This window comes from Puntigrus tetrazona, chromosome 2 (assembly GCF_018831695.1).
Source record: "Puntigrus tetrazona isolate hp1 chromosome 2, ASM1883169v1, whole genome shotgun sequence".
In the NCBI taxonomy this organism is placed as follows: Eukaryota; Metazoa; Chordata; class Actinopteri; order Cypriniformes; family Cyprinidae; genus Puntigrus; species Puntigrus tetrazona.
Genome location: NC_056700.1, coordinates 25,162,566 through 25,175,297, shown reverse-complemented (window position 1 = coordinate 25,175,297; position 12,732 = coordinate 25,162,566). Strand labels below are relative to the sequence as shown.

The following is a 12,732-nucleotide window of genomic DNA, read 5'->3' as shown; positions in this document are numbered from 1 at the left end:
TTAAAGGTATAGCAATATATTGAGATATGCACATTATAAAAAAAACAACAGACAATCGTTTAAAACGCTCGTGAATTATTAAACATTTCTTCTTTTAGTCAATATGACTTTCCAAACATTGTCAATGCATTCGTGACACGGGTTTAACGGCGAAGCCTCCTCAGTGCGTGATTGAAAAGAAATCTGGAGAAAATATAGCTTCGAATATACAAACACAGCCAGCTTCCGTTAAACCCTGCAGAACAATCACAGAGCCTTTCCGCGTTGAAGGCCACAAATAGTAAAATTAGAATAGAAGCGACAAGGTCTGAGAACAGCTTTGCCTTTAAATGTTTCTATCAATCTGATCCCACATTAAAAAATACAAATGCCCACACCTACAAACCGATGTGCGTCTTATTCAGTCTACAGTATTACAAATACTCTCCACCACTCGGTTGAACTCTTCGGGCTGGTCGGCGTGAGATTTGATGGGAAGCATCTTCGATCAGCTGTAACAGAGAAAAGTCATCGCGTCATTTTTAAACCTCTACAAGTGTCTTGTGTCACAACGCCGGCCGTTTCTCACCGTGATGCTGGTGGGGCTTCTGCCTCGCATCTGAGCGACCGTGTTTCGGTGGACGAGTCCACCCAGGACAGAGAGCCGTACAGCATGCTGACGGGCATCGACGGGGGCAGCAGATGAACACGCTGAACCATCGGCCTCTTGGCCCAGCCGAGAGACTCACACATGGCTTTAAAGCCCACCTCACCACTGAGAGGAAAACACAATTATATATATATATATATATATATATATATATATATATATATATATATATATATATATATATACACACAGCTTCTTCTGCATCAATAGGAGAACGCGTGTGTGGAAAGAGAGTACCTCGGGTTCTGAGCGTTACAGTGATAAATATACTGCGTCATGGTGTCGTCATCAAACAGATCCTCAAACTTCCTCTTGAAGTCGGAATGAATCGGTTCACCAGCCCTGGACCTGCATGAAAACGCAATGTAATGATGTTTCAACAACACATTAAGATCATCACCTTGAATCAAGCCAATCTTCACTTGCTCGTCTCCCAAAACCTGGTAAGCTTCCTACATAGACAGCATTTAAAAGCTTTAAAAAGGAAAGCCACATTAGATAGTAGTTGTATTTGTATTATATATATATATATATATATATATATATATATATATATATATATATATATATATATATATATATATATATATATATATATATATATATATATATTTTTTTTTTTTTTTTTTTTTTTATTTTATTTTATATAAGTATATAATGCATTTTAATTATAGAATATTTTATTACTTTTAAATGTACTTTTTGTGGCAGAGGTTTTTAATATTTATTTACATTTTTAATAAATGGTATTTAATTAATTTATATATAACCTTATTTATATAAAATTTTGTCATGCTCTAAAATTTATCAGGTAGAAAATGCTACACACAGAAAACCTAGAAAAGACACTTTTTATATTTATTATTAATAAAAATTATATTTATTATTAATGTAAATTATTAACATTGTTATCACAAACTAGAGAAACTTTCATTGTTAATAAGTGTAAGCCACGAAGAACATTTCATTAATAGAATTATGAAATTGAAATGTTTATGATTACTGCACTCACACTTTTTTTTAAAAAAAGCAGCTCTGTCATTATAGAATTTGACAGTGCTTAGCTTCACTGATTAAATCTGTAGAGGATTGCATGTCCTGTGCTTCATATGAGGAGCAAGAGAAGTTATGAAAATGCTCAAAAAAAGACCAAACAAACAAACAACCAAAAAAAAACAGTCGCTGTCATCAGGCTGCTCATACTCACCCCAGGGTCCGGCCGCTCTGATGACGGCCAGCGGGTTGAAGAAGCTGAACACTGACACCACAGCTTTCACCCAGCGAGGAGGTGAGACCCTTTTAACCTCTGACCCTTGACCTCCTGACCCCTGTAACTGAGGCTGAAGTCGTTCAGGGAAACCCCACGCATCCACCAGGATGAGGTGACTGACTCTAGTGGACAAGAAAACAACTCAAGGTCATCTCCTTCATTATATTATCAATTTTAACATGGTTTGCGAAGTCTGACGAGCAAAAAATTATTATTCGTCCTCATTTCGAACAATATACGATTTATTGTTTCATATAAAAAAAAAAAACAACTACAAAATTATTTATGAAAAATGATTTTCTGTTGTTTTATTTATATTTATTTTCATATGCACTTAGCAGACATTTTAACCAACAGAGTAACATAAGCATTTGTTGATTTTATTACTATTATTGTGTTTTATTCATTTTATTTATTACTTTTTTATTTTGCATGTCTTCCATTTGTATTTTGGTATTATATTTTGGTTTACTATTGCAAAATGATTTAATCAGACTGCCAAAACATCATATTTTTTAACGAAATCTGATCATGCATGACCTACAATTAAACATTTAAATATTAACAATTAAAAAAAGAATCAGTAAACATTCTACCAAACGTCTTTTGTGTCATCACATGGATTTTAAATGAACTATAACTCAGTAGATGGCGCATATTATTATTACTACTGCAATTATTAAACTAGAATTTATTAACTTTTTTTAGATACCTTTCCGGATGTTGGATCGTGTAAGATGTTGCCAGGTAACCACCCAGGCTGTGGCCCAATAGGATCATGCGCTCCAGCCCCAGTGACTGTCTCCAGTGCTCTATGGAAGACACAAACTGCTCCTCAGCCAACGAGGGCGCCAGACGGGAACGAGGGCGAGCTGCGCACCGGCCCAGCAGGTCGAAGGCGTAGACGGGTCGAGACTGACTCAAAGCGTCCAGGTTTCGGATCCAGAGGCCGACGCCGCCTCCAAAGCCGTGGATCATCACTAGGGGCGTCTGAGCGGCTGTAGAGACACAGGGACGCGTTCGGACAACATCTAACTGTGCGAAATACTTTTTACGGGATCTGAAACTCAACTACCTTCAGCTTTATGCTTGCGGGCTGATTTATCGGTGACTTTAAGGGTCCATATTCGGTTTTGATTTGGCAACGTCACAAACCTGGACCAAACGTCATTCTGGAGACCTGGGCACATTATTAAGACATAAAAATACTAATATGAAAAAAAAATAATTATGCATAATTTATTGTTATTATAATAGTAAGTATATGTAACAAGGGCAACTTAAAATTTAAAAATACCAAATTATATAATAGGATATTATAATACATTTCTAAAAATTTAAAGAGGACAGTAACTTACAGGCGAGAATTTTAGCTTCGCACTTTTCAATAGTGACATGGATGTTGGTCTCCAGAGGGGCCACCAAGACCAGTTCCCAGAGGTCTGCCTGAACATAGAGAAACATATAAAGTCAGTGAATGGATGAGAGGTATAGGAAGGACTATGAGGCTGTCCATGACATGTCATCAGTCTGTGTACATGCAGCGTTACGTCACCTGCCTTTATACACAGAACAAGCCTGTCACCTGCTGGCAATAAAACCAGTATTAATAACGGTTTGAGGGCATAATTCATACGCAAGCACACAAAGGCAATGTTTTAAATAAATAATAACGTGGCGCCTCATGCTCGATATGACTGAAAGTTGACATCAGCACTAAAATGTAAACTTTCGTTTTAAATAGCAAAATAAGAAGCGATAACAAGCCGTAAAACGCAAGTCAATGAGAATCGCTTTACCATAAAATTCATTTTTATTTATGTTAGCAACTGTTCACCATATATCTGGAAGCATTATTTAGCATTTAAATGTTATTGCAAGCAATAAATAATAATAATAATGGCATGACTTTATTATAAAATAGTTTTTATTTAATAATTACATTTTTATTTTGTGAGAAAAACACAAAAATGTTAATTATGTCGGTAGCGTCACTTTATTTTAATACAATTTAATTTTACATAATATTGTCACATGAATGGAATTTGTCACTGGCATTTAAATCAACATTTTACTCCTAAATGTGAAATTTAACACTCTTATAAGGAATAACAACACACACACACACACACACACACACACACACGCAGAGGCAGAGACACACACACACACACACACACACACACAAAAAAATAAGTTGCAAATGATTGTAAATGTTATTTAGTACATAAACCGAGCCATAAGTATATATGATGTAATAGCCCAGCATGACTTTGCATAACGTTATGAGACCATCCTGAACAAACCATGACAGGCCCAGTATTAATGTATTACCCTATTTCCCTCACTGCATGGATTCTGAATGTTACATGCGATATGTTAAACGCGCAGCTTGTTTCATAAAAACAGGAAACGTCGTGAGAGACTCGCATCTCAAGGGTCTAGTATCATATGATGGTATATTCAGATACTCACTCGGTGTCAGTCTCGTCTTGCATTGCATCGGCGTTTGTAGGAGACATTAGTATCAGTACGGTACGGGAAAACTCCACAAGAACAGACTGACATAACGCTTCTTCGGACGGCTGTATTCGCTACCGGATCTGTCACATAAACAGACAGACCGTCACTTTTAAAAGGCCCGTGTTTGTGTTTTGTAACGCTGACGTCAGCGCCTTTAAAGGAGCCGCGTCACAGAAATAAAAGAAGTGGGTGAAGTGTCACGAGACAACTTTCATCTTAATTTGTGAACGTATTTGTAACGAAATGTCAAAGTTTCAAGCCGTCGGCGCGCTATTAAGGTGATAAGGAATAATCGAGTAATGTGGTTTTGGAATGGAAAAACGTGAATAAATGATGCATTTTAGAATTCAACAATTAAAAGCCTCTGTAAACCTCTGTAAAAGCATACTGTGAGGAATGTGTGACTAGAATCAATTTTTTCGCATCGAACGTTTCACAAGCACCGGAACTAAAATTCACCTGCCGTTGCGTCGGGGAGCGTTTAGAAGACGCACATCTGTCTCTCTCTTACACGTCATTCATTTCCCTGCTGCTTGATTTCGTGGCTTTCTGTGCGCAGTTCCTGCAGATATCATGTCGAATTCGGTGTTTTCCGTTATATCGCGTTTTGTGGAGGAGTACAGGAGCAGCACGCCGACTAAGCTGAAGACGATCGACGCGTATCTGCTGTATATTCTGCTGACCGGAGTGTTCCAGTTCCTGTACTGTCTGCTGGTGGGAACGTTCCCCTTCAACAGCTTCTTGTCTGGGTTCATTTCGTGTGTGGGATCCTTCATACTGGCCGGTATTAACGCTTATTTAATCATATGTGGCGAGAATCAGAAGTGATTTTGGTTCAAATTTAGTATCGTAAACTCGTTAAATGTATACATTCCCAAACTCCCTTTATAATAAGAGTAAAGGCTTCTTGGACGTTAAAAGGCATAATTTTATTGCTGTTTTTTAAACCGTACCTTTAAGATAATGTATAACATTTAATGTATATGTGTACATACACTTTAAGTTTATTTGTAACTAAAGTAAATGCCTATTTGCTTTATTTAGTTTTATTTAAAATTAAGTGTTATAAGCAGACATAAAACTACTTAAAAAGTACGTATGCGCATATGTTATGGTGATCAAAAATGATAAATAGCATCTATTATTCTCTGTAATTTTCAGCCACTTTAACTTCAGCTAATGTATGTTGATATGAACATGTATGTTGATCATTTGTGTTTTTATGTTCTGTCTTCAGTTTGTCTTCGCATCCAGATCAACCCTCAGAATAAAAGAGATTTCCTGACCGTGTCTCCTGAGAGAGCATTTGCTGATTTCCTCTTCGCTCACACGGTCCTGCATCTAGTGGTTGTCAATTTTGTTGGTTGAATGAGAGCCTCTTACAGCAGGTGTGTGTACCAGTAACACCCCATCAGTCTTTTTAAATACACTGTAAACTGTTTGCTCAGTTTTAAAAAAAATTCTCTAATAACTCTGTAGCTGACAGATAATGAATCCTTCTTTGTGTCACGTATACATTTTTGTGCAATGAAATGTTCAGTTGCACACAATCGCCTAAAATTATTAAATTATTTCACATTTTGCATTCACGTTTTCAAGACGAAGTTGATCAGTTAAATTTTTTTGCCATTTTTAATCACTGCAAAGACCCTTTTATTTGTGATTCAATATATATCGCCAAAGCAAGTATATGCCAATTATTAAAATGATCATCATTGGCCGATTAGTTTGCATCTGTTTGGATTTAATTATGTTTTAAGTGCTGGAAGCTGCTTTTTTTGACAGCGCTAGAAATGTCACACAATGAGTCCTAATCTTTAAGTCTTATTAAAGCTGATTTATGCTGTATTCAGTTTTTTTGGTATTTATTATTTAAGTCATATGAGTCCAACTTGAGTGTAAAACTGTATTTCAGAAGATTTGCTTTCCATTGTTCTCACTGCTATAATAGGATCACACAATCAACAAGTCTTTTTTCATAGCGATTCATTTAACCATTAATTGCTTCTAATGTAACGTGTTTCTGTGTTTTATTACTTGTTATGGCCATCAATAAATTCAATGTCAGTCATGCACTGTACATAATATTTTGCTAAATCATCTACATCCATAATGGGACAAATTACTGGAGCATTAGGAAGATAGACATTTTTTTTAATGGACTATAAATGTATTTTCTATGACTTTCTTTTCTCAAGCTAATCTGGTATTTTGCATTTTTTTCGAGCTAATCTGGTATTTTGCAGCCAGCTCTGATGGATCTTGTTTTTTTTTCACAGATATGAAGACCAAACGCTTCAGCTCAAGTGCTGAACAACTACAAACACACACACACACACACAACTGTTTGCAGAGCTCTCAATGTTAATATTCGTTTTGACAGAATTGTCATTTATGATAAGTTCTTGTCTTGTTCCTTAATTTTTTTTTTCTACTTTTGTAAAACTCTCTGAAAGCTGGTGAAACAGAAATAAATGCCTTTAAAACAGTTCAGTGGTCCTGTGTTGTTTTTTTTATTGCACGACGAATCTAGCTAAGCACATTGAATCTATCTGTCTGAGATATATTTAAAAATAAAATTTTGAAGAACTTTTCTTTTATTCCACTCTGTCCGGTGTTTATATATCAATACTGCACTGAACACAGTTGCAGCGTGGAGCACAAATGGTTAAAACGAGCTCCCACATCTGGACGTAGTTTAGGGCCGAAGGAAGTGAGAGCGAACGCAGAAATATTTCTTCTCACAACAACTGTCTTTAAGAATAGGATTGTCACAGCCTCAGCGATGACTCTTCTACTACTTTTTATTGTTTCCCTTCTGCCAGGTGAGCTTTCATTTTGCAAAAACAGATGTTGAAAAAGAAAACTGCTTCATTTAGTTAGGAATTTGTCCAAGCTGTGTTCATAGGAGTTTAGAGTTTACAAGCATTTTACAGCAAAATTTCTAAATGCGTGAATACTACTTCTCTTCGAACAATATATTGAACCGTTTGAAACCGTTAAAACCCGGAATGAAAGCGTTTCTAGCTGCAGTTTTCATTGGGAGAAAAACACTGACCCAATTCCTCAATGTACTTTTGAGAGCCTGCCATTAACTCAACTTTTCCAAACACATGATATTTTTTCACTTTCAAAAGAGTCACCAGAATGTACACATAATTTTGTTATTAGGATTTTTCTGCTCGATTGTTGCTCGTTGGAGACCGATGGACTACAGATGATGGATGTTTTGGGTTTCATTAGTTAAATAAAAAACTGAAAGTAAATAAACTGGCAGTGAAAAGCAGGCCTGTTCATGCACAAATACAGACTGATTGTTTCATTTTCAATAATTTCATCAAATAAAACATCTACGGGTTTTACCTTATAATGGCAATTTATTTTGATTGTGACTGAAAATATTGGACTACTTACTGTTTTTCAGTATTTTATTATTTATTTATTGCTATTATGAGTGTAAATGAAACCAGAAGCAGTCTGGCTTTATGATTTTTTTTTATAAAATTTGATCACTTTTTTTTTTTAGGTCAATAACAACAATTCTAACATCAAGTTATGATACATTTGTATTTCACTATACATTAGAATGCTGCAGAACTGATTATCATGGACTTACATTTTATTGCTGCTTATGTATATGGTGTATCAGAATTTCCGATATGGTGATGTTTTCTTTTTTCCTATTCATACAGTATATTCATTATTTTATGGTTTTACTGCATTCATATTAGCTACAGCATATTACGCATATACAGTTACTCAAATATTATGCATTTAAATTCATAATTCTAGTTACTTATATCCTTCATGTGACGTATAAAGTGTAGGCAACATTTTATTATGCCCAACATATGGACAGGATGCTGGAAATGTATTCCCTGCAAGACCTGTATCTGCAGGAAGATTGCTTAGCACTGTCATGTCTGCTAGAAGGATGTAGGTCCTATTGTTAATCGTGAAATGTAGTCTGTATTGAAGTGCTGAGTATCTTTCAGGTTGTCTCTGCACAGTGAGCACTGTAGGAGATGTGTCTGTGCTGGAAGGCGGCTCCGTGACTGTCCCGTCACTATAACCCACAGTACATCAGTCACGTGAAGTACTGGTGTCAGGGCCGGATGAGAGAGTTCTGCACGAGCCTCGCTCGCACCGATGACCCGGACTCGGCCCCTACCGGGAAGGGAAGGGTGACGATCGCGGACGACCCCACCCAGCACGTGTTCACCGTCAGCATGCGTGAGCTGACGGAGGAGGACTCGGGCTGGTACTGGTGCGGGGTGGAGCTCGGGGGAATGTGGGTGACTGACAGCACCGCCTCGCTTCATATCAGCGTCATTCAGGGTAAGAGGGAAAGTATAGCTCATTACAAACGTTATAAACCTGAAAATGCATAAATCTATACACTAATTAAACTTGCACTGTTACAAAAATGATATATTAATTGACAAAAGAGACAATAATATAAACATGCTATTAGAGATTAATATATTTGTGCTGTGGCGAAACTGCTTCAAATTCCAAAATTCAAATTTCATCGCATAAGTATTCGTACCCTTATCTGGGACAGTTGACATTTAGCTCATGTATTCACACGCTTAGGGTGACGTAAACCTGTGGCAAATACAGTTGAATATGTATGATTGGAAAGGCACACACGTCTTAATAAAAGGTCTAACAGCATTAGAAAAAACATGCATTGAGGTCAAATAGAACTGTCTGGTTTGCGTTAAGCCACACATCTGTGGAAGAGTTCGCAAAAGACTTTTGCTTCACTGAAGGGTCACAGAAGCTTTGGTCTTTGTTAACTTTAATGGAAGAAGTTTTAAACAACCAGGACTCTTCCTAGATCTTGCCTCCTGCCAAACTGCATCTGATGAGCTCCATGATCATGTGTGGAGATAGAAGAAATCTACAGAAGGACAAACATCACTGCAGCAATTGATCAATTTGGGCTTTATGGTGGTTCGGAGAGACTCTATCCTGTCCTCAGTTAAGACACGTGAAAACACATGTGCAAAAAAGAGACTCTGAGACACAAGATTGTTACCTCTGAGACTCTGAGACACGAGATTCTCCGGTCTGATGAACCTCAAGTCTAAGCATCATGTTTGAATGAACCCAGCTCTGCTCATCACCTGCAGAGTACCATCCCAAAAGTAAAGTGTGCTGGAGTCAGCCTCATGCTGTGGGGCTGTTTATCAGCAGCAGGGACTGAGAGGATCGCTCAGTGCAGTGAAATATAGAGATAGCCTTAAAGGAAACCCAGCCCAGAGCTTTCAGAAACTCAGACTGGGCAGAAGGTTCACCTGCCAACAGGACAATGACCCTAAACACACAGCAAGAGTGGCTTATAGACAACTCTGTGAATGTCCTTGAGTGACCCAGACATAACCTGGGATTGAACCCAATCAAATATTTCCGGAGAAACCTGAACATATGCATCTGCCCCCATCCAACCTGACAGAGCTTGAAAAGTGAACAGGTGAGGTGACGAATATCAGAAAATTACCAAATTGCTGATGAGCAAAGCTTGTCTCATCAAACAAAAAATACTTGAGACTGAAGATGCTTCCGCATAATATTTAGTTAAGGGTATGAATACTTATGCAACATAATTATTTTAGTTTTTTTTTATCTTTAATAAATTTGTGACACTTCTGTTTTTGCTTTGTCAGAATAGTGTACTGTATAGACTGATACTGGGGGAAAAACACATAATAAAATGTGTTGTAGTGAGTGTGACTGATGGTTGTGCTGCAGGCATGTCAGTGGTGAGCAGTATGCTGAGTGCAGATGAAGGCAGCAGCGTCACTGTGCAGTGTCTCTACAGTAAAAACCTCAGGTAACATTAATAACTCTGACACATTTTTCTGATTTAATATTCAAATCCATCACATCATTGACTTCTCTTCAGGTCCAGTGAGAAGCGGTGGTGTCGCAGCGGGAACTGGAACTCCTGCGTGGCGACGGACTCCGCAGGAACATTCAACAGCAGAAAAGTCTTCATCCGTGATGACAGGGACAGCACGTTCACGGTGACGATACAGCAGCTGGAGATGAGAGACGCTGGCTGGTACTGGTGCGGAGCCGGTCAGCAGCAGGTGGCTGTTCATGTGTCAGTCACAGCACAAACCACAACACGTACGTCACACAGAGGAGCCTGAATGGTGCAAATAAGGAGAAAACTACTGCTGATGTAGTTTGATTTTTTTGCATAAATAATCTCTGCTCGTAATGCATTTGATTTCTGTTCTTATGCCAGTGAGCACAGCGTCTCCCATCCAGATTCTGAAGACAACAGTCAGAAATCCATCTGTAATGAGCTCGAATGACCCTCACAGGTGACCTTCTGATGTACACCAGCACACTTCTCTATATTCATTTCTTATGAATGTCATATATAAACAAACATCTGTTTCAGTCGTCCTGTTTGGGAGTCTCCTCTTGTAGTGTGCGGGATCGTGCTTTTGGTCATGATGGCGTTTTTGGCAATTTGGAAATTACGACACCTGTTTAGTACGTTTTTACATTTTTTGTAGTTTTTTACTTTCTTACAAATTCATTGAATGAATGGATGAGTCAGCAGTTACTCAAACTAGTATCTTTGTGTCTTTTAGATATCTATTAAGTATTTGTTCATCGTTTAGCTTTAAAATAAAAATGGTGCATTCAGTTTTGTTTTGTCTGCATAAATTTGCTTCTTAACTTTGCAGAGGAAAAGCAGAAACACAGAGGGACGAATGAAGTGAACGATAATCTCACAGTCAGTGCATTTTTTCGGTTACCTTACAGTCAGCATTAAAAAATATATTACATTACTTCAAATAAAAATGTGGAAAGAGTAAAAATGTAATTTTAATAAAGCATTTGAAAGATGTACAATTTTCCCATAAAGAAAATGCTACAAAATGAGCAGACGTTTGTGAAAGAAATATAACCCATTCGTCACATTAGAAATCAGTGTGCCATAAGCATGATTTTGAAACTAATATTTCAAGGAGATGCTTTAACAAGAGATTACACATGAAGTGCTCCTCAAAGATTTATTCAGATACAGAGCTCACGATTATCTCTGGTGTCCAACTGTGATAAAATGTTTGTATTTGATACTGTTTTACCCGTTTGCAGATGTGTCCTTGGAGAGAAGGAGACTGTAAGAACGCCTCGTTGATTTTCCTGAACACTCCAGCTGTTTCCCAGTGATGGGAAACAACAAACTCATGGACATTCATGATGCCGAAGGAGATTAAAAAAGCAAACTGATGGACACTTTGAGTCCCACAGGCGGCAGGGGTAATATTTGTCATGTAACAGTTAAATAGAAGATCAGCTTTCATTTGAATGCATATTTTATGTCATGTATTCCTCTGTCTGTAAGCAGAAGCCTTACGAGTGCAGAGTTTAGGACGTTTTTATTCATATCTAACAGTGCAGAAAATGTGCGAAAGATGTGTGAATGTTTACAAAAACATACAGAAGCACCGAGAATGTGTCCATATCTCACTTCTTACCATAACAGACACTATTTAATCACTTGTCATGTGTTTTATCATCATTTAAATAATAAAAAGCATCATCGGTTATCACCCTCTTTACAGTAATGGTGCTTTATTTACATCCTGTATCAAGTCCTTTTCAAATCTTTGTGGTTGTCACCTACTACATATAAATAAATGAGGCCGACCGTCATTCTACTACTGGGAACTAGAGAAGGAAATGGCGTTAATACCCAGAAACTTCAAGAAGGAAACACTTGACTGTTGACTGCATTGCAAATTAAGTAAATTCTTATTAGAATATTCTAGACCAATGATTTTTGCTGAATTTGCAATCATTCAGGAAGACCAGGATCGTATGGAATAAGAAAGAGAGAAGCTGTATAATGAGATAAGAGTAAAGCTGTTTCTGTAGTATCACCACAAACAAAAAGTACGTGATTAAGATGCGGGAAGATAACAAACATTGCAACATTTAGACAAAAGGACCGTGAGTTTAAGGAAGCTCATTGTGTTTTTCCTGTGGCTCATAACAGGCAAGTGTTTTTAATTTTTGTTAGTTGACATGTTTTGCTGTATAAAATGCTATGCTCTGTCTGAGTGTATTTTAAAATCAGGGAGATTACTTACAAAGCACTCTTTTGCGGTGGAAGTGGGTCTACCATGCTTGCAATGAGGTGCAGAGTTTACGGTTTTAGCTATACAGAGTTCACACAAGACAAGATAGTGATCATATTGAAACATTTACAAGGAATTTTTAAAAGGCTGGTCATTTTTTACATCAAATTGGCTAAAGG

General features: G+C 37.3%; 2 protein-coding genes and 1 pseudogene across 2 annotated transcripts; 2 read left to right on the top strand and 1 right to left on the bottom strand.

Moving 5' to 3' along the window:
* Positions 1-8: 8 nt before the first annotated feature.
* On the bottom strand, positions 9-4,600 carry LOC122363050 (annotated as a pseudogene).
* A 312-nt stretch (positions 4,601-4,912) lies between these two features.
* On the top strand, positions 4,913-6,930 carry LOC122322949 (dolichyl-diphosphooligosaccharide--protein glycosyltransferase subunit dad1). The gene is made up of 3 exons (XM_043216560.1): positions 4,913-5,226; positions 5,680-5,830; positions 6,722-6,930. Exons 1-2 carry the CDS (start codon positions 5,016-5,018, stop codon positions 5,808-5,810), a joined length of 342 nt encoding a protein of 113 aa, XP_043072495.1. The 5' UTR covers positions 4,913-5,015; the 3' UTR covers positions 5,811-5,830; positions 6,722-6,930.
* A 124-nt stretch (positions 6,931-7,054) lies between these two features.
* pigr (polymeric immunoglobulin receptor) lies at positions 7,055-12,025 on the top strand. Its single transcript, XM_043265013.1, is given in 10 exon segments — positions 7,055-7,267; positions 8,438-8,504; positions 8,506-8,780; positions 10,200-10,281; positions 10,354-10,580; positions 10,702-10,780; positions 10,861-10,955; positions 11,153-11,202; positions 11,568-11,594; positions 11,597-12,025. Coding segments are annotated over 10 exon segments (1,035 nt in total). The 5' UTR covers positions 7,055-7,227; the 3' UTR covers positions 11,690-12,025.
* Positions 12,026-12,732: the final 707 nt, after the last annotated feature.

Excerpts from the sequence above, each read along its gene's own strand:
- LOC122322949 (XM_043216560.1), top strand. The coding sequence starts at position 5,016 with ATGTCGAATTCGGTGTTTTCCGTTATATCGCGTTTTGTGGAGGAGTAC. Across the intron at positions 5,227-5,679 it reads GGGATCCTTCATACTGGCCG|TTTGTCTTCGCATCCAGATC; the intron begins GTATTAACGCTT and ends TTCTGTCTTCAG.